Source organism: Hyperoodon ampullatus (genome assembly GCF_949752795.1).
Source record: "Hyperoodon ampullatus genome assembly, chromosome: 2".
Taxonomy (NCBI): domain Eukaryota; kingdom Metazoa; phylum Chordata; class Mammalia; order Artiodactyla; family Ziphiidae; genus Hyperoodon; species Hyperoodon ampullatus.
The window spans coordinates 118,671,285-118,688,091 of NC_136915.1; the positions used below are offsets into that span (position 1 = coordinate 118,671,285).

The following is a 16,807-nucleotide window of genomic DNA, read 5'->3' on the forward strand; positions in this document are numbered from 1 at the left end:
AAATCAGGCTTCTAATGGTGACAAATAAAAGATCTTATTTGTGAAAAAAATAGAATTCTATGCCCAGGAAATGAAGGTGAAATCAAGACATCCTCATTGTGAAGGAAAACTAAAAGTATTTGTCACCAGCAGACCTACCCTAAAAGAATGGCTAAAGGAATATCTTGAAACAGAAAGAAAAAAGAAGGAAACTTGGAACATCAGGAATAAAGAAAGAGCAATGGAAAGAGTAAAAATATGGGTTAAATATCATGGACTATCCTTCTCCTCATTTCTTTCTTTTTATTGGCTGCACCAGGCGGCTTGCAGGATTTTAGTTCCCCCACCAGGGATTGAACCCAGGCCCTGGAAGTGAAAGTACTGAGTCCTAACCACTGGACCACCAGGGAATTCCCTATCCTTCTCCTCTTGAGTTTTCTAAATTATATTTGACAATTGAAGCAAAAATTATAACATTACCTGATATGGTTCTCAATATGTGGAGAGGATATAGTTAAGATAAGTTATTAAGGAGTGACGGTAAATGAATCTTGTAAGGGTAATGTTTCTACATGCTAGTTGAACTGGTAAAAAGTCAACATCAGTAAACCATAAGTTACGTAGGTTTAACGTAATGCCTTGAGCAGCCATTTAAAAATCTATTCAAAGAGATACACTCAAGATACACTATGGATAAATCAAAATGGAATTATTTTTAAAATATTCAAATAACCTACAGAATGGCCAGGAAAGTAAAACGGAGGAATAAAAAAACAGGAGAAACAAGGAGAAAACAAACAATAAAATGGCAAACTTAAGTCATAATATATCAATAATTACATTATATAAATCAATGGAACAGAATAGGTAGCCCAGAATATACCCACACAAGTATGATCAACTGCATTTTGACAGAGGTATAAAAGAAATTCAAAATAGACAACTAATGAAAACACACTGTATAGCACAGGTAACTTCACTTAATGTACTGTGGTAACCTAAATGGGAAGGAAATCCAAAAAAAGAGGGAATATGTGTATATGTATAGCTGATTCATTTTGCTGTACAGCAGGAACTAACACAACATTGTAAAGCAACTATACTCCAATAAAATTAATTTTAAAATAAAAAGCAATTCAATATAGAAAGGACAGTCTTTTCAACAAATGGCGCTGGAACAACTGGACAACCATATATTATGGATATAGGTCTCTTGTTGAATAAATGTATTACAAATATGTTCTCCCACTACGTGGCTTGCCTTTTTACTATTCTAACGGTTTCTTTTGATTAAAAGAACTTCTTAATTTTGCTGTACTATACTCTAAGCCTTCATTTTCTCATCTGTAAACTAGGCATTATGGTAGTATTTCACTCACAGGGTTGTTATGAGGAATAAATAAAAGAATGCAGGTACTCCTGGTACTTAGCAAAGCTCAATAGATATTATTATTATCCCCAGTGCCACCCTTTTGTTCTCCGTATAACCTTCTATTTCCTTCCATGTTCTCTATTCTGAATCTCTGAAAGGTCACATGGTGTAACAGAAAATGATGGCCACATGGAGAAAACTGAGATGACTCATTCTCAATCTCATGACCCCACCTACTTAAAATCCCAGCAGGGGAAGAGATATAAGAAGGTGACTACAAGAGGGAAGTGGGTTCATTTTAGTGACTGACATCCAAACAGCAATATGCTTGCTTCCCCAGCATGCTTCGTCTTCACCTTTCTCCTCTGCCAGCTCACAGGTGAGTCCAGCAAGATCCTCCTGCTTTCCTGACTGCCTACCCCATCCTGCATGTAGCTCCAGGCTCCTGGTTCCACTCTGGGCCTCTGGTTCAATTTAGGAGGCTCTGCTCCCTCATCTAATATTGTTTTCTTTTCTTTTCTTTTTTTAACATCTTTATTGGAGTATAATTGCTTTACAATGCTGTGTTAGTTTCTGCTTTATAACAAAGTGAATCAGTTATACATATACATATGTTCCATATCTCTTCCCTTTTGCGTCTCCCTCCCTCCCACCCTCCCTATCCCACCCCTGTAGGTGGTCACAAAGCACCGAGCTGATCTCCCTGTGCTATGCGGCTGCTTCCCACTAGCTATCTATTTTACGTCTGGTAGTGTATATATGTCCATGCCACTCTCTCACTTTGTCACAGCTTGCCCTTCCCCCTCCCTATATCCTCAAGTCCATTCTCTAGTAGGTCTGTGTCTTTATTCCCGTCTTACCCCTAGGTTCTTCATGACATTTTTTTTCTTAGATTCCATATATATGTGTTAGCATACGGTATTTGTTTTTCTCTTTCTGACTTACTTCACTCTGTATGACAGACTCTAGGTCCAGCCACATCTCTACAAATAACTCAATTTCGTTTCTTTTTATGGCTGAGTAGTATTCCATTGTATATATGTGCCACATCTTTATCCATTCATCCGATGATGGACATTTAGGTTGCTTCCATCTCCTAGCTATTGTAAATAGAGCTGCAATGAACATTTTGGTACATGACTCTTTTTGGATTATGGTTTTCTCAGGGTATATGGCAAGTAGTGGGATTGCTGGGTCGTATGGTAGTTCTATTTGTAGTCTTTTTAAGGAACCTCCATACTGTTCTCCATAGTGGTTGTATCAATTTACATTCCCACCAGCAGTGCAAGAGTGTTCCCTTTTCTCCACACCCTCTCCAGCATTTATTGTTTCTAGATTTTTTGATGATGGCCATTCTGACCCGTGTGAGATGATATCTCCTTGTAGTTTTGATTTGCATTTCTCTAATGGTTAATGATGTTGAGCATTCTTTCATGTGTTTGTTGGCAATCTGTATATCTTCTTTGGAGAAATGTCTATTTAGGTCTTCTGCCCATTTTTGGATTGGGTTGTTTGTTTTTTTGTTATTGAGTTGTATGAGCTGCTTGTAAATTTTGGAGATTAACCCTTTGTCAGTTGCTTCATTTGCAAATATTTTCTCCCATTCTGAGGGTTGTCTTTTGGTCTTGTTTATGGTTTATGGTTGTGCAAGAGCTTTTATATCCTGTGGTCTCTGACTCACAGAGGGTAGGAAGAGACTGGATGGAGAGGAGAAGGAATGACTTTGAGAGTTGACTACCCTTCTGATTGTCCCAGGGAATGAAGGGCTGAAAGAAGTGGTGTTGGGTATCAGAAAAACCTGTGTCCTAATCTGGATTCTGCCATGAAATAGATGAAGAATGTCATCTTCCTCGGACCTCAGCCCTCCCTCATTTTGGGGGTAATTTTAAAAAAATAAGAGATGGTACAGATGTATATTTATTTACTTAGAAATATATATTTTAAATGTTTTAATTTAAATATATTTATAACATTTATACATATACTTCTATGTTTTATATTTATGTAAATATAAATATGTATTATTTAGAAAAATATTTTAAATTATTATGCATTTAACAATCATACTGATGGCAGAGAACATTTGTATTTTCTCTCTTAACCCAAGTAACACAATCAGTCTCTACTTAGAAAACCAACTCATAGGTAGGTACTTTATATTTAATGCCAAGAAGGACTGAGGACTTTTCTATGCCTGTCACAGGTATTCTAGTCTTTCAAGATGTTACAATCTTCAGGACTCTCAGGAAGGACCAGGAACCCCATAAGTTAGGAATATCTTTCTGGTTATCAAACTCATGGAGAACCACCATGAGGTCTCCCTCTGAGGACTTGGTGTGGCTGGTTCATTTATGTGTGCTCCAGGCCTGCCAGAAGAGACCTGCCCAAGCCCACATAGTAAGTCAGGCCTCGCAATCCTCTCCTCCCCACCACCTGGTGTCTTGAACTGTTCAGCATCAACAGACTCTTACCCTCCGTGAGTTCGTTAAAAGTTTGCATTTTAAGGAAGCACCTGGTCCTGGAACCGACCCTTACTTTAAAAACCATTCCTTGAACGGAAATGGTGATCAGAAGGGGAACTTGGGGACGGTGAAATTGGGGAGGACATGGCAGGACTTTTCAAAACCCAGGTGCCCACCTGAAACATGGCCTGGGGCAGCAAGGTGCAAGTTGCAAGTGTGCACCCTGCTCCAGGAGGCTGTGGCAGCCTGCGTGCTATACATTCCGTGATTGAAAGAACAATCTGAGATTGTCATAGAGCCTCCAGTGGGCAGGACTGTGAAAGCAGTGCTGGCCCTGGAGAAGAACTCCTGGGTTTGACTTAGCAGCTATATTATTGTGGATAAGTTTCTTAGCCTCTGAACCTCAGTGTTTACAAGTATGTAACAGAAAATGAAACTTAACTTGCAAATTATTGTGATATTTTAAATAAGATATCAAATGCAAAACAATATAATAATAATCACCATTTATTAAGCTCCTATTACATCCAAGGCATTTTTCATACAATCTCCTCACAAGTCTACAAGACAGATATTATTATCCCCAAAACTTAGGCTCTGAGAGGTCAAGTGTCTTAGGCAAGATTACACAGCTATTAAGAGGTAGAACAGAAACTGAGTTTCCAAAGCTAGTGCTCATTTCATCACAGCAAACTAACGGCCTAATATTGTACCCTCAGAAAAAGTGCTCAATGAATGTGTATTTGAGATGAATCTTCCCCAGAGATTCCTTCCCTCTCCAGGTACATGAGGCCAAGGTAGGCACTGGAAATGCCTAAGAAGAGTAGGGAACTCCATTTCCAGGACGTGAATGCACCAAACAAAAATCACCCTGGCCAAATTCAGAGGGACCAAGGAACAACTCTTGCAGCCTCAGTATTCTCATCTGGAAAATGGGCAAAATTTTATAATTATAGGATACAGTAGGGTTGAGGAGACAGTTTATAAAAGGAAATCAGAGCTCCCAAGAGGTACACTGAGGCACTGCCACAGACCTCAAAGGTAACAGGGGCACAGCTTGGGAAACCCTGCCTTAGGAGCCCTTGTTACTAATCCTGGCCTTCCACTCACTTGGCACACATCACTATAACCTTCAGAGCACCAGACTCTTCATCTATAAAATGGGATTGGACTAAGTAGTCCCTAAAATTCCTCCTAGATTTGAGATGCTCTGGTCCTTGGTTTCCATGGTGAGGGTGGCATGACACGCTGGTGCATTCTGATAGAAGCACCCAGTACTGGAAGAGGTGCTCGGGGACTGGGCTGGCAAGCAGGAGGTGGGCTTTACACACTCCACTATGCCAAGGTCTTCCTCCTAGGTCACCATTCCTTGATTCTGGTTGTACTGATGGTGTCCCTTCCTCCTAACTTGGCTCCTTCCCTCCACTCAACACATGAGCCTTGGGGGAACAGGTTAAGGGGAGGAGGTGACAGCCAAAAGGAAAGGAAGGTGGCAAAAGGGAGGAGCTGTTGTCCCTTCTTGTTATGAAGAGCATCTTAGGGCTGAATCTCCTGGTGCCAAAAATACCTGAGACTTGGCCAGGGCAGAAAGCAGAGGGTCTCCTGCCCCAGCTCCCTCAACCTCCAAAAGTAGGTTGGTGGGGATGTTTCTGTAGGAATTATCTCCCTGCGTGGTGATTGGACTTACTCTTACTCTGTGAATTAGCCAGTGACTGGTGTATAGGCGTTAGGGTCCAGACCACCTTCTAAGAAGCTTACCTTACTGAGAAGCCATCCAAAGAGGTTTTGGGAAATCTCACTTTTAGCCATTCTTGCAGAAATGAGACCAAAAAGTGGGAAGCTTTCTCAAAGCCTGTCTCCTATAGCACTACTGCCTGTGGTTCCCTCTTGCTTCCCACCATGTCTCAGACTGCTCTGTACTTCTCAAAATGTTTTCACATCTGTATTCACAATTCATCCTTCCCTAAATCCTGGTGAATAAAGGTTATTCTCTTTCTCCTATGAGAGGTGAGAACGCTGAAATTCGAATTTACGTTTAGGACGTAAACTGGGGATAAGCTGATATTCAAAGTGATAGTGGAAGGTAGCAGTGGAAAGAATGCAGGCCTCTAGAGGAGATGGGGGAACAAACTACCTTCTCATGTCACTTCTGCCAGTTTCCAGTTTGGGGCCTTGGGAAAGTCACTCAGCATCTTGGAGCCCCAATATCTTCATCTATAAAGTGCAGCTTAAACTTTATCACATAGAGTTGACTTGAGGATCAAGAATGGGAATACCCATTAAACCAAGTATTCATTCCTGGAGTTATTATTACAGAGGAACCAGAATGGAACCCAGGTCTCCTGACCCCCAGTTAGGCCAGACCTCTAACTTTTTTACACTGCTGCATGTTGCCTGGGAGAAAAGGCCATCTCCACAGGTCCCTGGATGAGACTCCAGACCCCATCACCAGGTGATCTGGAACCTAATGCCTGTAGATCAGTGATCCGCTAACTCACAGCAAAATGGTATGTCTGGTCACCACCCAGGGGAATAGCTCCTCATGGGGAATTTCAAGTGGAAAATGAAGTGACATTCATGGTGGAATTTCAGGGGGTAGGTGTGAGAAAGAGTTGAAGACTTCCACAGGGAAGGGCTTTGAACTAGGATTTATGGGTCTTAAATAAGATTTAGATGGACAGAGAAAAGGATAAAGCACCAATAAAAACGTGAGTTAGGACGTAAACTGGGGATAAGCTGAGGAAGGAGCCTTGGCTGCTTGTCTGGTGGTAGTAAGTGGGTGGCAGTCCAAGGCTTCATATCTTCCCATAGCATCAACTTTTGCTGGCCTAGGAACAAAAGCCCTAGGCTTCTCTCAGATACAATCAACCTGGGACATGTGATACCCCTGAACTAATTACTACGCAGAGGAATGCTACCACTTGAGTTGAGGTACCCAAACCATATGGCTGCTACAAAATGAGGAAGGACTGAAATGAATGCAGAAGAGGCAAGTTACAACATTCACCACATTAATCCAGGTGGGAGGGTAGATGAGTCTCATGGGGCCCAGTCCTCCCTGGCCTTGTAGATAGGTGTTAGTAGCTGCTCATTCTCTAGGGCCTTCTGATCACTCAGGTCATGTTACATCCCCCACCCCCATCACGTGTTCCCTAAGTACTGTCATTTCCCCTTTCACAGCACATGTTGTTACTTATTTAATGACTCTCCCCCAACTCCATGAGTGCAAGGATCATGACTATCTTGCTCCCCAGTTATACTCTCAACTCCTAAACAGTGCCAGGCACAAGTATGGAACTAAACAAATTCTTGTTAAAGGAAGGAATGACTGAATGAGCAGAGCATGACTTACCTAGACATGGTAAAACCCTATAAGGCCACACACCGCAAGTGGAGAAGCCATCAGAGAAAGGGGAGCTTCAGTTCAGTCTTAGAAGCTGAGAAGAGAAGTGTCTTGTTTCTGGACCCCCTTTTACATTCAACTGGGAAGAGGAAGCAAAACTTGTTAGGACTTAACCAACCCAGGCCCTTAACGTCTGAGCTCATATTTAGGGAATAGCATGGAACTATTTTCTTCTTTTATGACTCTTCTCCTCACCCTGAAGATACAATAAAGATAGAACAATATCCTCCATCTAGGTTCATGTTGGCAATTTGCACTGTATTGTCCTCTAATTTCATTCTAACAAGGAACAATGAATTTGGAGATATTTTCTTATACCTCTACACAATTAACATTTCTTAAAATGTACCCTAGGAAGATAGCACCATGTATATAAAGATGTGAAAAGAACAATTAATTATTCATGGCTTAAGTGCACGCACACCTGCTAAAACACTAAAGCCACATCCTTACAATTTTGTCACCTCCTTGACATATACATGTCCCCCAAACCTCACATGAAAATTAAAATACTCAAAGGTGCCCTAATCCAAGAATTGCACCTACTTGGGGGCAAGTTATATCCAATCTTTATTTGACTGCAAAATATTCACCCCTTCCACCTCATGGTTGAAGTAAGAGAATGAATATATTAATTGATAAATCAAAAATTCAAATAAGACTGGTTTTGTGTATAACATTTACTGGAAATATTTTGACACCCCATGAGATGATCAAAGAGAGAGTAATGAAAAACCATCCTCCCTTAGTATTAGTGAAGCAGGGAGGGGAGCTTTTTGGAAAATCAGCTTACTTAACAGGATGATTTGATAAAGGCTTGAGTGATCCAACGTATATATGCATATATATAAATTATAGGGGGAAAATGTTTGAAAACAGGAATCAGCTCCTAAAAGGCATTTACTCAGGAAGAGAAACCAGTACTTTTAGAGATAAATTTAGCAAAAAATTTGGTCAAGATCCAAGACCTGTTATCAAGGGGCTAGGTCAACATTTGGTAGCACCAGATTCCCTTACTCTGGGGGCACTGGTAGAGCAGCTTGTACTTGAAGAAAGGTCACCAAAGGACTTGAATGGTAAATTGGGATTCCATGAGACCCCAGGGCTTCAGAGTTGACACCTGAGCCCTTGAGGGACCTGAAGAAAGGGACTAATGGAAAGGGCTGGAGCTGGTACAAATGCCAAGGGACCTTCAAACTGAGCCATAGTGGAAAGAATCCAGGCTCCAGGGCTGAAGTGACATTGGATTAAATCCTCAAATTATCACCTGCTAGCTTTGTGCCCTTGGAAAAGTTACTTAGGTTTTCTTGAATCTAATATTTGTTTTTGTTTTTTTAATCAAATCCAGTTAACAAACTTTTGTTGTAAAGGGCCAAATAGTAAAATTTTAAGCTTTGCAGGCAGTATGATCTCTGTCACAACTATCCAACTCAGCCTTTGTAGTGGAAAAGCAACCATAGACAATGTGCAAAGGAAAGAACATGGTTGTGTTCCAATAAAACTTTATTTTCAAAAAGAGGGGGCAGGCCAGGTTTGGTCCATGGGCTATTTAGTAGGTTGCTGCTCAGTTGACCACTTCTGGAAGCTTTTTCAGCAGCCATTCTTAACTGTTTTTCACCTGGAGCCACAAAATCAGTGATGGTTGTTTGCAAGTCATGCTTTCTGAGGTGAATTAAGATTGCAGTGAAACAGAAATTTGGGAGGCAGGGAGCAGTAAAGCCCTACTACAATTCCTGATAGTTCAGGTTAAACATCACAAGGTAGCCTGGGCATATTCCAGAGCTCCCAGTCACTCACCCTTTTCCTTTCCACTCAAGGAAGGATATTGGAATTCAAGTGAATGAGAACCTCATTTGGGGATGATCTTGAATTCACTCCCATCCACCATAAAATAGAAAGATAAATCATCCTCAAACTTCTAAGCTACCACTATCTTTAAAGACTTACAGCTTGCCTCCCAGTGCCCTGGTTTGTGCTTAAGAACCTCTGCCCCAGGTCAGATAGACTGCTACCTTCTTCATCTGCAACAAAATCAGCTCTCCCAGGAGCAATCTGGGAGTCCTAAATGGAGCTTGGACAGTAACCTCCCCACTTGTCACCCCACAGGAACTTGTCAAGGATGCAGCTGACCTCATGGTCTACCTCAGAGCTTGGTCTTTTCAGACAGAGATCTCTGGGAATGGGGTGGGTTTGCCTGTAGTCACCCCTTTCAGGCAGAGAGTTCTGACCTCAGTGCCTTTGTGTGAGTGAGGTTCCAAAGGGTTTCCCAGGACTGGTTGAGTTAGACTGAGAGGGTTTCTTGGGACCTTTCCAGGACCCAGAGGGAGTGAGTAATTGGTGGCAAGGGCAGGAACTCAGCTTTATTTTATGGTTCTCTGTTTCTGCAGGGCCAGCAGCCTCTGGAGTACTGAAGAAGCTAGTTGGTGCCCTTGGTGGGTCTGTGACTTTCCCACTGAATCTCTCAGTAGATCAAATTGACAGCATTATCTGGGTCTTCAACACAACCACTCTCGTCACCATACAGCCAAAGTTGGCAGACAAAAATCCCGTTATCATAGTGACCCAACATCGTAACAAGGAAAGGGTGAATTTCCCACATGAAGGCTACTCACTGAAGCTCAGCAAACTGAAGAAGAATGACTCAGGTGTCTACCGTGCGGAGATACACAGCTCAACCTTCCAGGATCCCCTAACCCAGGAGTATGAGCTGCGTGTCTATGGTGAGCAGAATCAGTTCCAAAGGTGGATGACTGCCTTCTTAAAATGGTGAACTCCCTGATATTGGAGCTGTTCAGACAAAGGCTAGATAAACCCTTGACAATAAAGTGGAAGAGGGAACTCGTGCGTGGATGAAGTAGATATAACCAACCCTTGAAGTCCCCTCTTAGATATTCAGTAAGAAGGATTGTGGTGCAGCAGATAGGCTTTATGAGAAGTGACAATCATGCAGGTCAAATGTTGGCTTCTCTACTTACTAGTTACATGGCCTTAGCCAAGTTACTTGATCTCTTTGAAACCTAGTTTCCATATCTGTAATGGGGAATAAAGTGATACCTATCTTAGAAAGATTATCAGGTATAACTATCAATCACACCTCTTTCCGTGAAGATTCTAACCAAATGAGAAATAGACACAAGAATCAGAAAGGAAGATAAAAATATCAGCTTTATTTTTTCTGGTAAAGCTGGATAATAAAAATACTTTCCCCCAAGTCTAGACTTTGGTGCCTATTCAGGGAAAATGAACTTATGAAACAATTACTCAACCAGCTAAAAGAATAGCTGCCTCTCTCACTGAGCTGCAATATCAGGGACACCAGGAGATGGGCCTGCAGGTTTGCTGGTAGGAGGTAGACCATGCACCTTGATCCAGGTGTGTCCTCCATATAGATATAGTTGAAAAGAATGGATGACATGCATTCTGCAGACAAACTAGCGGGGGGGGAGGGGTGAGGGCAAACCACATTTAAACAACAATCATAACAGCTCAAACATGTAAACAGAGAAATGTAGATGAGGGATGTCAGACTCACCATCTCAGCAATGAAACAATTGTTCATCCTCTGAAAGAGTGAGCACAAGGTAGAGAGGGGAACCAGAAGTGTTGCTCCAATAACTTTGTTCTCTCCTAGAGAGTAAAGTGAGCCTCTTCAAGGAAGCCTGAGGACAAGGGAATAGGGAGCCTCCAAAAAAGATAAAACTAATGAACATCTAAAATGATTTTAACACAGTGCTTGCCATATGCCTGTGCTTAGTAAATGGCAGCTCATTCTTGTTGCATTGTAATTATTTCTATTACTATTGTTGTTGTTTTATGGCTGTGGGCAATCTGACCTAGATAGTTCTCTTCCCTGGATAAGAATGAGAATTCTGCTCTGAATTGCTGCTTCCTCTCCACTCTGTAGCACACCAGGGAGATTCAGGTCCAAGGTTTACAAGAATAATGTAGAAAAAAGGAGAGCTATGGGCATAGTTTCCACACTTGGTTGTCTATTTCTCTTTTACAGAGCACCTGTCAAAGCCCAAAGTCATCACAGGTCTGCAAAACAATAAGAATGGCACATGTGTAACCAATCTGACATGTTCCGTGGAACAGGGAGGAGAGGATGTAAGTTACAGCTGGAAGTCCCTTGGACAGGTGACCAATGAGTCCCATAGTGGCTCCATCCTCCCCATATCCTGGAGGCAGGAGAAAAGGGACATGACCTTCATCTGCATGGCCAGAAACCCCATCAGCAGCAACTCCTCAAACCCCATCTTTGCCTGGAAGCTCTGTGAAGGTGACTGTCTCTCCTCTCTCTCCAGGAGCCCCTGGTCTTAGGACCTATATCTTCTTCAGCTCCTGGTCCCCCATGGGAACAAGCCCTTTGTGAAAACTGGAAGCCCTGGGGAAGTCATCAGACTGGGAGGAAGGTTGCAATTGCTCCAAAAGTTGGGTCATTTTCCCTAGCTGACTCTTCTCCCTGCCCTGTGCCTCCACCCATTCTCTCTTTAAAGGTGCTGCTGGTGGCCTGGTTACCTCTGTGATCCTCAAACTCCTGTTGTCACTCATCCTGCTCTGTTTCATTGCATTGGTGTTAATTATTTTGATCATACGAAGAGAAAGAAGAAAAGGTAGAGCATGAACTATTTTTGTCTTCACCGTCAAGCATGCATTTTCTCCTTCATTCATTCAACAGTATGTTGGACTGTGTGCCAAGCTTGGTGCTAGGCACTAAGGATGCAGAAATGAAGAATCCATCATCTCTGTCCTAAAGGACAGCACCAGCCATCTGTACTCCTTAGTTCTGGAGTGGAGAGAATACCTGAGCCCTTAACTTCTCTCCTAAGACCAAGGCTCTCCTAGTTCCTTCTCCAGTGCCTGCCCTTCTCCTTCCCCCCAGAGGGACATACTAGTGTATCCCTCCTGCTGACACAGGTCACACACTGTTGACTCTGCTCCCCTGACTGGGAGGCCATGGCCTTCAACTCTGAGGTCCACAAACCAGCACCATCCGTTCAGCCCATCCCTGTCAGAACCCCCAATCCATCCCAGTTCTCTCTATTGGATCAACTCCAGAGACTTCTCTCTACTCCCCACCTCAGTCTAGATACATTACTCCTGGAGAAGCCTTTCTCTGTCTTTCTCCAGGCTGTACCCCATTCTCTGTGTCCCTAAACCCTGCAGATTTGTCTTCTCGGGTTCCCACTGATATGGTCCACTCAGGGTATTGAGGAGGGACCTAAGCGTTGGTTGGGTACGAACTGCAGACTTTGAGATATTCTCTCCCTCCTGTAAACACAGTAAAAGCATTTCTGATCTCCTCTGCTTCCTCTTTTGGCTGCCTTTGTCCAGAAATTGGGAAGTGAAGTGATGAGGGTGACCAGTTCATCTTGGGGTTCCTGGGTTTAGCACTGAAAGTCTCATGTCCTGGAAAACCCTTCAGTTACACGGAAATCAGGATGGTTGGTCACCCTAAGGGGATCATCCAGATGGTGGGCCAATGGGGGTGGCCAGTGGAAGGAGGAGCCAGCTCTGATTCTCTCCCAACTTGGTTTCAGAGTCCATTGAAGAGAAGAAGGGACTGAACCTTCATCCAGAAACTCTTAACTACTCCCCCGCTTTTGGAGAGACCTCGGAGTATGACACGATCTCTTACTTTACTGTGAGTTCTTTCCCATCTTTGCTGGGGCCTGATTCTCCTCTCTCAGGCCCTCCTTGTTTTACTTGAGATTTTTCCATGGATTTGGGCAACATGGGAAATGGAAATGTATAACCCTTTAAACCCAATGTACCTGTGTCTCCCCCAAGTCTTCATGGATTCTCTCTTGTGCAGGAACTGGTGGTCTCTGGAGCATCTGGTTCTGACCCAGCCAGTAATACTCACACTGTGATCTACGGAATCACTCCTTCCCCTCCACTGTTCAAAATGGCCACTCAACAGACCCAATTCCTTTTGCATAGGATGGCGGGTAGAGAAATACGACTTTGACATGCTGTTTGAGTTATAGTGTCAGAAAACTGGCTTTAGAGATGCGATTTCCTCTGAGGCAACTCAAGGAACCATCAGGAGGGGGCTGAGAGGGTCCATGGTGGCTCTGGGCCCTCACTCAAGGCTTCCCAAGTGTGGGTCGCCAAGCTGCAGTGAACAAACACAAGGTTAGTTCAAAGAAAACTCTTTGAAAAGAAAATCCTAAGACTAAGGTTTAAAGAAATACAAATAACAAGAGACAAGTTGGAGACAAGAACTAGGTAGACAGCTTCAAAAGATCCACTGGCAAAAATCATTGCAGCCGAGGCTAGGCTTGCTCCTTAGGGCTCATAGTGCCCTTTCCACATTGGCCCACTTAATGAAGAAATAAAAGCACTTTGGAGCTTCAAAAATCTTAGTTTTACTCCAGCCTTCAGTGTCTCCTGATCAGGTTGCATCTTCTTACACTTATCCACAACTTTTCCAAGAGGAGATATTCTGTTTCCTCTTCGAAGTTGTTGGTGTCCTGAGAGCTCCTTCCTTCCTCACAGGGGTGACCTCTTTGTGCTTCACTCAGCCCGTCTTCTGTCAAAATTGATCACTTTATCACCATCCTCCCTCTTCCCCTGCTCAAGACACATTCCCTGGAGACCACAAGACTGTCCTAGATGTTCAGGAATAAATTTCACTGACCCAGGATATTCTTCTCCAGCCTAGAAGGAGCTTTTGTTATTGCTGTCATTGTTTTGGGTTTTTTTGTCCCTTTAGTCATCATTTCTGATTTGCTCCATAAGCTCTTTTGACTGATGGAAAAGTTTATTTCCAACATTGACAATATGATTTCAAATTATCCTTTAATCACTTTAGGAGGCTCATAGCTCATGGGACTTATAAATCTTACATATTTATTAAGTAATTTAACCAAGATACAGTTTTCTTCTCTTTTAAAATTTATTTATTTTATTTATTTTTGGCTGCATTGGGTCCTCGTTGCCGTGCGCGGGCTTTCTCTAGTTGTGGTGAGCAGGGGTTACTCTTCGTTGCAGTTAGCAGTCTTCTCGTTGCAGTGGCTTCACTTGTTGCGGAGCACGGGTTCTAGGCACGTGGGCTTCAGTAGTTGCGGCTTGCAGGCTCTAGAGCACAGGCTCAGTAGTTGTGGTGCATGGGCTTAGTTGCTCTGTGGCATGTGGGATCTTCCCAGACCAGGGCTCGAACCCGCATCCCCTGCATTGGCAGGCGGATTCTTAACCACTGCGCTATGAGGGAAGCCTGCAATTGCTTCTTGAAAAAAGTCATTAATAATTACAATAGCAGTCACTGACAAGAGCACTTCCCACTCCCCCATTCCAGCTCCAGAACCCTCTCTTCTCTCTCACCATCTCCTCCCACCTCTGTTTTCGCTTCTCTGGATTCTGGATGTCTCTTTGGCCTTGTCTATGTGACCCAGGGGTTGGTGATGATTTCTTTTGTTTGTTTTTTGTTTCTTAACAGAGCACTGTACCAGAGGAAAATGCAGTAAATACACTTTATTCCACTGTGCAAATACCCCCAAAGGTAAGAAGCTTTAGAGCTGAGTTTTATCTTAGCTGTCCCATCCTCCTTCCTGTTTCAAGTTTAGCTAGAATTTCTTGGGCCCCAGGGATCTCATTTTCCTTGGTACTAAAAGGCACACCAGGATACCCATTCCCTTTGCTTAAGGTTACACAGGTATGTGGGGGAATAGAAAAGAATTGTGTTTTAGGAGTGAAAATGGGGGTAATGTGGAACAAATAGAGTAGGAGAGAGGTTGCAGGCGGGATCAATAGGGAAAATCAGCAGGATCCTGACTGAGGGCATGGGAAAAGTTCCATGGCTTAGGCTGTGCCTGGGAGAAAGGGATGGCTGGGGAGACAACTCCGGCTTGTTTCTGAGCCTCTAGTAAACTGGAGGCAGGAGAGTGTTCCTCTTCTTTTCCATGGTCTAGCTATGTTACATGTGATTTGCAACTTCTCCCCAGTCAAGCTACTAATGTAGTAAGCTTTTAAAGCTTATTCCTTCACAGATCACACTTGGCAGAAGCAGGGATACCTTCCTGTCTCCTCTCCCAACCACATCAGAAAAATGAGGATGGGTAAAGCACTTTGCCTAGTAATAGGAAAGGTTGGTTTGGATAGATTATTAGAAGGAAAGTTGAGTTCATTAAGCATTCAACAAGATAAATGTGGGTTAGGCTTGAGGAGTAGTTTTTCTAAGGTCAAAATGATTAAACAGTGGGAGAAAGCATAGCAAGAGGTTTGGGTTGGGTACCCTTGGCAATGAAGAGTGTCTGGGATGGTGGGGTCTCCTGGGGGGATCCATAGTTCTGCTCCTCTCCAGTGTTCTGCATCCTTATGTCTGCCCAGCAGGTGGAGAAATCCCACTCACTGCCCACGTTGCCAGACACACCAAGGCAATTTACCCATGAGAATGTCATCTAAGCAGCCATGTGCTCCAAAGAAAATGGTCAAAAGAATTCACTGACTTAACCAAAAACATCAAGGAAGAATGAAGGACACTGACTTCCTTCCAGAACAAAGTATCCCTTAGGCTCCTTCAGACTTAAGAGTTCCTAATCTGGGAATTTTCTGGTGGTCCAGTGGTTAGGACTCTGTGCTTTCACGGCTGAGGGCCAGGGTTCAATCCCTGGTTGGGGAACTAAAATCCCACAAGCAGTGTGGTAAGCCCAAAAAAAAAAAAGAGAGAGAGAGTTCTTAATCCTACCCACTGCTGAGAAATGTCTTCAAATCCAGAATCCCTCCTGAAAATGTGACTGGGAATTTATCAGCCAACTCAAAGCAAGGGCTTAGAAGCATCACTGTTGAAATGTAAATGCAGCTTCACACATTTGAATGACAGCTCCCATTCCAGGGTTTGGAGATGAGGAATATACCAAGTGTTTGGTTGCCAAGAGAGCAAGAACTTCAGAGCAGCCAGCTGATGTTCCCCGCAGAAGCAGAAGACAGCAGTCAGAAATGGATTTATTCACTGACTCATCAACGACGTGCCTGGCACTGTGCTGAGCTTACTGTGATTTTCGTCAGATGTGCTCTCTGTTCTCCTGAAACTGACCCTTCATGAACTACTTCCGTGGGCAGTGGCAGCAGACCTGACCACTGATTCCCAACACCCAGGGGGTCAGGTGTGGATCCACAGGACTTGGGAGTCAAAGCACACAAGGACAGAGAAGCCAGGTAGAAGACTCAGTTTGGCTGAGTGGAAACTCAGAAGTGTGATCGACCACTGCCCCAGCTTCATTTACACTTTTGTGCTGCAAGGGAGAAACCCAGGCCTTAGGCCGCCTATGCACGAGCCCATCTCAGTGGAAGAACTGCGCCTGAAGACATACTTTCAATCTATTTATAGGAGACTTGCAAACATTTAATGTTGTTTAATTCATTCAATGAATATTTATTAGGAACCTCTGTTAGGTTAGTCTAGCAAATAAGACAGACATGATCCCTGCCTCCATAGAACTCACCTTTTTAATGAAATGAGAAACATGTGACGGGAGAGGGTTGCTTTGGATGTCTTCCTGGACACACATCTTGAATGGAAATGTTGGAAAGGGATCTGAGGTCTCAGGTCTAGGGGTGTGAAGTGTTTCCTTTATTCAAGGGAAAACA

At 43.2% G+C, this 16,807-nt stretch overlaps 1 protein-coding gene across 1 annotated transcript; it reads left to right on the forward strand.

Moving 5' to 3' along the window:
• Positions 1–1,675: 1,675 nt before the first annotated feature.
• On the forward strand, positions 1,676–15,622 carry SLAMF7 (SLAM family member 7; the record flags this gene model as incomplete). The annotated part of the gene is made up of 7 exons (XM_079697918.1): positions 1,676–1,730; positions 9,604–9,936; positions 11,223–11,495; positions 11,713–11,829; positions 12,757–12,860; positions 14,658–14,720; positions 15,548–15,622. The coding sequence occupies 7 exons, from the start codon at positions 1,676–1,678 to the stop codon at positions 15,620–15,622; spliced, it is 1,020 nt and encodes a 339-aa protein (XP_079554044.1).
• Positions 15,623–16,807: the final 1,185 nt, after the last annotated feature.